Here is an 8,436-nt window from a genome sequence, read left to right as displayed (position 1 = left end):
TTTAAAACAGTCTCGTTTTCATTACCCAAAAATGGGATCAAACAGGGGGACTGGGCAAGACAAACCGAACCCCCCCGGCCCCGAGTGAGTTGTGAGCGTTGTGACCCACTGACCTGTTGCCGGCTGCCATCTAGTCACCGATGCCGACGTCGACCTCCGCCCTCCACCATTGCCCGACGCCGCTGTGTGAGCCTTTCTCTCTCTCTCTGTCTCTCTCGTTCTTTTAGTTCTTGATTACGATGGATATGTGATTAATTAACATTTAAGAGGCTGAGATTATGGGGGAGAGCATAATTTGATTTAAGGTGATTTCTGTGGGTTTTTGTGTTTTCTTCAATTTGATTTCTTTGCTTGGACTTCAGAAGTTTTTACGGAATGTGCACGATTTTTAGTGGTGCTTGAGTGTATGGGCTTTGAATATTCTGCTGGAGTTATAACTGGAATCTCTGATTTTTTTTGCTTTTGTTCTATTCGTTGTTTAGAAATCTAAATGATTTTAAGGCTCTTCGAATGGAAAAGCTTTTGATGGGTGATGTGGATATGATGACTCTAATTTTTACGTTCTAGTGGAGTTGAACTAAGAATAAATGATAGTATCTTGAAATGAAAATTATGGGAATGACTACAGCTGGGATGATTTTAATATGCTTTTCAATATCTTATTTGCACAAGAATGCAGTTTTTTGAGCTTACGAGATTGGATCATATATTTTTTTGTAATATCAAGTTGTATTGGATTATATTTTCATATCTATATGATTTTGAGTTTTATTATGTTTATATATTGATTGAAGAATTTTTTATATTGTTTAATTAAGTAATTAATAAATGATGTCGCTATTGCCGTCGTCGACGGTTGACGGTAGACGGTCAGCGACTAAACTATCGCCCTAGCTCACCACAATTTCTGGATTCGCCACTGATTGTGGCTAACTTCCCCATTCTGTAATCAGTGTTGGAATTTCTGCTTTCACAAGGAATTCACCAGGGGCTGCTTCTATCTCCAAGCCAGGTTTTAATCCTTTTCCCATTTGCTCAGACCCACAAAACAATTTTTGTTTTAACAAGAACATTCCTCTTCGAATTTATTGTATGTTCAATCTTCAGTTTTTTGTGCATCCAATCAGATTTGAAATGGGTTCTTTATGCTTCTTCCAGATTTCTTAAAGAGAAGACACTGGAGATGTTATCTAGATGGAGACAGAGTAAAAATTTCAGAGAAAAGTTCAGATTCTTTCCATCCAAATTACAGTCTTTAGTAGCAATTCACAGTTTTTCTTCGCCAATTGAATTCACAACAAAAGAAAAACCTGAAAATTCATTTTCCAGTAAATTTGCTCTGAGTCAACGAGTTTTGGGGGTTCACAAAACAGTCATCCTTACCCCTCAAGTTGTGCAATCCACTCTGCGAAGCTGCTCTTCTGATTTGATTGCTCTAAGCTTTTTCCTGTGGTGTGCCAAGCTACCCAATTACTTTCATGACAGAAACACTTTTCTTCACATGGTAAGTGTGATTTCTAACCTTACTACGAGATTTAGTGAAAATTCATTTTCCAGTAAATTTGCTCTGAGTCAACGAGTTTTGGGGGTTCACAAAACAGTCATCCTTACCCCTCAAGTTGTGCAATCCACTCTGCGAAGCTGCTCTTCTGATTTGATTGCTCTAAGCTTTTTCCTGTGGTGTGCCAAGCTACCCAATTACTTTCATGACAGAAACACTTTTCTTCACATGGTAAGTGTGATTTCTAACCTTACTACGAGATTTAGAACGGTGCGAGGAATACTTGAGGAATTGGAAAATATTGGTTGTATTGTAAAGGCTCAAACTTTCCTGCTTTTACTGCGAATTTACTGGTGTGGAGGCAGAGCAATGTATGAACTCGTTATCGATGCGTTTGAGGAGATGTGCAAGTATGGTTACACTCCAAATTCATATACTCGGAATATTTTTATGGATGTTCTTTTCAAGATTGGGCATGTAAATGTTGCCCTTCAAGTTCTAAAGGAGACACAGGTCCCAAATTTCTTGTCGTTTAGCATTGCAATTTGTAATTTGTGCAAATTGAATGATCTTAACAATGTTAAAAGTGTGCTTAGGTCCATGTTGTCGAAAGGGTATTATCTCAATTCCAAGACGTTTTCATTGGTTTTGAATTGTTTTTGCAAATTCACTAGGTTGGCTGAGGCATTGCAGCTACTAGGCCTGATGGTAGTCTTGGGTGCTCCAGTCTCTGTGAATGTTTGGAGTATATTAATAGATGGATTCTGTAAGTCTGGGCGGATTGATATTGCAGCTTATCTACTTGAGAAGATGTTGGAGAGTGGTTGTTCTCCAAACATTGTCACGTGCACACCTATAATTAAGGGATTCTTGGAATCTCAAATGTATATCAAGGCATTTGAGATCCTTAATGCTCTGGAATTGGAAGGATGTTATCCTGATTTGGTTCTTTCCAATGTGTTGATAGATTGTCTCTCTAAGATGGGGATGTATGATGATGCATTTGAAGTTTTCTCCAGTTTGAGGGAACGGCAACTAATACCTGATGTTTACACTTTTGCTTCTCTGATGTCAACTGTTTGTTTGTCTAGACAATACGTTCTTCTGCCTTTGCTAATCAGTGGCCTGGCTATAGAACCTGACTTAGTAGTATGTAACTCTCTTCTTAGCTATTTCTGTAAAGCTGGTTATCCGGAAGGTGCCGTGGATTTTTATAACAATATTATAGATAGTGGGTTTACACCAGACAAATATAGTTTTGCTGGATTACTTAGTGCACTGTGCAGTTTGGGTAGGATTCAAGAAGCAGTTAATGTGTATTGTGAAATTGTTCGAACTCATCCTTATATTGATGCTCACATCCATACTATAATCGTCAATGGGCTTATAAAATTAGGTAACCCATTTAAAGCAACCAGATTATTCAAAAAAGTTGCTGCAGAGTTTCCACTTGATGTTGTGTCATACAATGTCACCATTGGCGGACTTATCAGGAGTAGTCAAAGGGGAGAGGCTTATGATTTGTTTAGCCAAATGAAGCAGATGGATATACCTCCAAACAAGCACACATATAATCTAATACTCTCTGGCTTGTGTAAGGATGGAGACGTAAAGATGATCAAATCTATCATACAAGAAATGATTGATAGGAATATTGGATTGGACAACGCTGCATGTAGTTTAATGAAGTACCTTGGGTATAAGTCACACAATCTTCCTGGATTGCTGCAAAGGAAGGCAGATTCCTTATGGAATAATGGATGTGATACTGGTGCATATGCTAGCAATGAGGATTTTGGAAATGTAATAAATGTTCTAGACAATAGCACATCCAGCTGGGATGACCTCCAGGATGCAGCTGTTTCTGTGGGTTGATAAAAATTCGAGGAAATTGGTCGTTCTTTCAGCGAATTGTGTTCCTCGAATTCATAAAGCAGCACAACTTCTTTTCCATGGATGTCTAACAGGATTAGAGTGGTTCTTTAAAGGTACTGCTTCTATCTCTTCGCCTATCTCATATCACATTTTTCTAGACAATATTAGGCTTTTGTGTAAGTTTACAGCTTCGGATGAACTATAGGATATGCTATCCATCAATGTATTTCATGATGAACATGCTTGGCATCCTATGTTTAAATTAGTTTGTAAATACGGAAAGTAATCTAACTCTATTTGCTTAATTTTTTGAAGACTGTAAATTATATATTTTCCATCATAAAAAACCTGTTAGAAAATTTATGATTGTGGTATGTCTGCACAAATTGTAGCTTTGGAGTTTTAACTAGAAGAAAAGTTCATTTAAATTGTGATTTATTGTTCATAATTGCTAGTTTCAGATACGAACAAGTTCTTAGGAACTTTTATCTTTTTCTACTCACTAGCTTGCACAGGCTATATATATAGAGAGAGACACTTTTTGATATTGATACTAGGGCCCTGTTTGATTCAGATTATTTGGAAAATATATATTTTTAAACAGTAATTTAACATTATTTCAACCATGCATTTTTCAATAAAATAATATTACATGAAAATTTAAAATTTTTCCTTATTTTTTAACCACACATTTCTCATCAACACACTGTTCAAAAATGCATTTTTTTCAAAATAATATGGCTCAAACAAGGGCTAGATTGGGAATTGGCATTATGTATTACTCATTGAGTTACTGATCTGGAAATTGTGTATCTGACTGTACATTTATCAACTAGATAATAACGAATATAATTCTTGATTGACGATTATGTCTTGCTGCATCATCGGGAATGGGCTCGTAAACAGTATCCTGTGAAACATCAATGGGGTTGTTCTCAACTGTGGATGAGTATCTGGCTACTAAAAGTCCAGAATTTTAGGTTAGCATTTTTTCACTACTAAAATAAAAGAGGCAGTTCTTGTGGCCACTGTTTCTATGCAGTCATGTCATGCTACCGTGTCCCTGAATTTTTTTTATTGTGAAATATCTCTATATATTAAAAGGGTGAGTTGATTTTGTCACTATTCATAGGAACGCATTCCTTACTATTTTTTTTTTCTTTTTCTTTTTCTTTTTTTTAGACCTTGTTTGCATTTAGGACTTGGGTTCTCTTCCCTTTTTTTTTAATCTACAGTTCACTTTGCCACTTATACCGTATGTCTCCCCACCCACAGAATTTCTCCCAATGTGCTTCCAAGATCTCGATTCTAGACTCTGGGTTTTACTCTGTAATTTGAGCAACACAGTAGGTGGATTCCAAGAGGAAATACTCATACAAATCTCTTCAATTCGAGGTACTTTTCTTATGGGTTTTCTGTGTTCTGAAATGGCTTTTCAATTTATTATTATTATTTTTTTATTTTTATTTTATTTTATTTTTTTAAACTAAGGCGTGCAATTTGTTGATTACGTGAACTTTTGTGCTGTGAAGTTAGGGTTTTAATGATTAATGAAACTAAATTTGGGTTTTGTAATCTTCGAGTGTTAAATTGGGACCTCCCAAATTCATGAGGGCATTAAGCCTGGGGTAGATTGACCTACTTGCTTCCCAATGCATACTTCTCTGTTTAACGCGTACAATCTGCGTTTTGTGGATAGGTTGGAATTTTTTTCGCGGTTTTGGTTATTTTTTTATTTTAATATTGTAATATTTTGTTGCTTTGTAGTCTTTGATGAATTTTCAACTGGCGAAACAAGATGATTATTTTGATTATTACAAAAATAGTAGTCACTATGAGAGCAAAGATAGCCAAGGTATGCTCTTTGTTTGTTACAAACCATAATTTTCATTTAGTTTCTCGTATTATTTTTGAGTTGAATTTCTATTATCTACATTAAATTTTGAAAAAAAGCTGGATTTTCAGTCAAAAATCTTACAGTGTCTTTCCCAGTCACTCATCCACAGGTCCACAAAGTATATGGTTTAGCTATTTCAATGAATGGTTTTGTGAAATTGGACAAGTGTGTAGCATTTGGTGATTTTTGCATGTTGGTTTTCTGCATTTTAAGAGGTGGAGCAGTGGGGAAATGCAGTATTGAAATAATGTCAGAAAGGGGATTGAATAAGAAGAATTAGAGCTTTAATAGTAGTGACAGACGACGAGGCTAGAAGTTGCAGTCCTCACATTAAAGAAGAGCGATACAGAGCAATGTTGGGAGAACATATTCAGAAGTACAAGAGGAGGCTGAATAATTCAGCACAAAGTCCTATGTCGATCCGTACAGGGACTCCACCTACAAAAAGTATAGGATCAAAAGATCAGAAATTGGCAAATGGTCACCTATCCATGTCGGATTTTCTCAAAATCAATTCTCAGAAGTAGAGAAATTATCTCGAGTCTAGTGCTATTAGGTGTGCTCCTATCCTTATTTTCTCATTTACAGTTAGTGCTGTTACAAAAAATACACCACAGATTCTCAAATTCAGCAATTGATAAGAGTTATAGTAACCAACTTCATTTGACACCTCATATATGATATTCCTCGTGCAAAATGGTTAATTTCCTTCATCAGATAGTATTTAGAAGTTTCTTGATATTTCATAAAGTACATGCATTTTATTTAACCTCAAGTGGCAACGGGATTTTAGAACAACGGTGACTTGTGTTTACCTTTCTTCATAAGCTAGAAGAGTATGGACCTCCTTTCTGCAACCAAAAGATATTACCATTCACTTAAACGATTAATCTCTTTCTTTCTATCAATAATTGCTGAAGTAATTATTTCCCGTCTATAAAGGTTGATATCATTAATGTGAAAGAAATTGAATATAAATCTTAATTAAAAATGTAACAAAAAAATCATGTTGATCCATAAGTAACTATTACCATTAATAGACTTTTTATAGCAAAAATGTACATGTACTATTACAATTATGGCAGCTACAATAGGTGGACCAATCACTAAAGCTAAGATAATCCCTTTTATCATGTCTCTAACGAATAGCCATACTGTTCGCTATGAAGGAAAAATCAAGTTTCAAAGAAATTAATTGATCATTAGGGAGATAGGATAAAAATAAACATGATGCTGGAAAAGTGAGAAACAAATAAAAAAATGGCCAAAAAGTCAAATTAAATACCTTGTTAAAACCATGGCGAGCCTTGATCACAAAACTTGAGTACAAGGAAAATGGCAAATCAGTTAGCTGTGTAAGGATTTAAAAAAATCGATAGAAACTCAATTTGAAGAGTAGAAACACAAGTTCATAGACGGAAAAAATTCTTTCTGGAAATTGAAAGTCTTACCCTAGATCCTCCTTTTCCTTTCAAAAAGAAGCAATAAATGAGATCCCAACACCAAAATAAAATAGAATCTTACCTAGTAGAGATCTTACTATTACGATTGAGGAAAATGGTAGTTCTAATGGAACAATGAGGGAGTTAGGAATATCAGCATGATTTTTTGCTACATTTTGGATTAAGATTTATATTTTCATTTCTTTCTCATTAATGATATCAACATTTATAGATGGGGAATAATTACTTCAGGAATTATTGATAGAAAGAAAGAGATTAATTGTTTAGGTGAATGGTAATGCCTTTTGGTTGCAGTAAGGAGGTCCCTACTTGACCATATATATGTGAATTAATTTGCTTGGCCAAGGCCACGTGTGCCCTGGATGGCCAGAGCACAAATGGCCCCGGCCATAAAGCAAATCTCTCTATATTTATGTGTGTGTGTGTTTTTTTTTTTTTTTTTTTGTATATTTCTTTTATTTCAAGCATAGGCAACTAGTAAAAATGACATAGTTTATAAACTACACTTGTTCCTTGCGACTTTTCGTATTTTGATATCATTTCACAATAACTTGATTATTATTTATCAATCTTAAAAAATTATCTTATTTAAAAAATTGGATTTCTTTGCTAGGATGTATTGCCTCTTTGTCTTGTGGAACTTCATTCGGAAAATGAATAATGAATTTCTATGCTATGATGTACTGCCTTTTGTCTAACAAAAAATTTGAATATCCTATTGTTACATAGAAACTCTACGAGTTCATAGATGCATCCTATCGAAGTTGGAAAGATAAATTTTTGATCTCTAATATTGCAATTGTCTATCACACTTATCTTTAGCATATTAATTCAACAAATAGGCTAGTGCAGGAAAATTTTAGCATACTAATTCAACAGACTTTTGGTCCATCCCACCATTGCATTCCAAATATAAGGCTCTCATAATTGATAATAAAAAATAAAAAAAGAACGAATGGGCCTGGGCCCAAATTTCAGGGAGGGCAACCATATGGGGCTCTGCCCCTGCCTATATTTAAAAATACATGTAAATAAAATAAATTTTTTTTAGGCTCTCACTAAAGTGGGGCCTTAGGAGTCACCTACCCTACCTATAGTTTTGGTCGAAACTGCACAAGTGTACCAAGATTATGATTGGAAACCAGTATGATGGATTCTTACCATGATTCTTTATGGAACATGTCTATTAATCTCTTGACATGATACCATTAAGTTCACCTGCCTATGTAATTTAGAGTTGGGACAGAGGTAATGGGAGGCTGGGATGGGCTATAGCCTAGCCCGAACTCCCACCCCATATGGAAAATTAAAAATAAATTGTGTAATTTTGATCCAAATATTTGTGTTAGCCCAAGTCTAATTTAAATTCCAACTCAAGCTCAACTTTACAATTATTGAATACTATTTTTCACATTATCTTATTTTCAAATTAGGTATTTTACTTAATACACGTTTGACTAAATTTACTTATAATAATTAAGTAAATTTTATAATAGATAATTTGTATTGATCAAAGGCATAGTCATGAAATATTATCTACAAGGCATAGTTGTTCTGTGCAACTGCATTTTTAAGTATGAAAGCATTGGTGTGTTCTTTAGAATATTATTTTGTAATTTGTCTTAGTCTATAATTAAGATATGTGTAGAACTTTTGGTTTTATGTATATGGGATGACTTTCAATGCTATTGCTATACTGG

The 8,436-nt window shown here is 34.8% G+C and overlaps 1 protein-coding gene across 1 annotated transcript; it reads left to right on the top strand.

Annotated features, from left to right (window-relative positions):
* The first annotated feature begins 50 nt into the window (after positions 1-50).
* On the top strand, positions 51-5,933 carry LOC111403677 (putative pentatricopeptide repeat-containing protein At1g16830). Its single transcript, XM_023032265.1, has 7 exons — positions 51-186; positions 954-1,012; positions 1,159-1,535; positions 1,764-3,489; positions 4,652-4,771; positions 5,144-5,231; positions 5,369-5,933. Exons 3-4 carry the CDS (start codon positions 1,184-1,186, stop codon positions 3,374-3,376), a joined length of 1,965 nt encoding a protein of 654 aa, XP_022888033.1. The 5' UTR covers positions 51-186; positions 954-1,012; positions 1,159-1,183; the 3' UTR covers positions 3,377-3,489; positions 4,652-4,771; positions 5,144-5,231; positions 5,369-5,933.
* The last annotated feature ends 2,503 nt before the right edge of the window (positions 5,934-8,436 follow it).

Source organism: Olea europaea, chromosome 11 (assembly GCF_002742605.1).
Source record: "Olea europaea var. sylvestris chromosome 11, O_europaea_v1, whole genome shotgun sequence".
NCBI lineage: Eukaryota > Viridiplantae > Streptophyta > Magnoliopsida > Lamiales > Oleaceae > Olea > Olea europaea.
This window is presented reverse-complemented; position numbering and strand designations above follow the sequence as displayed.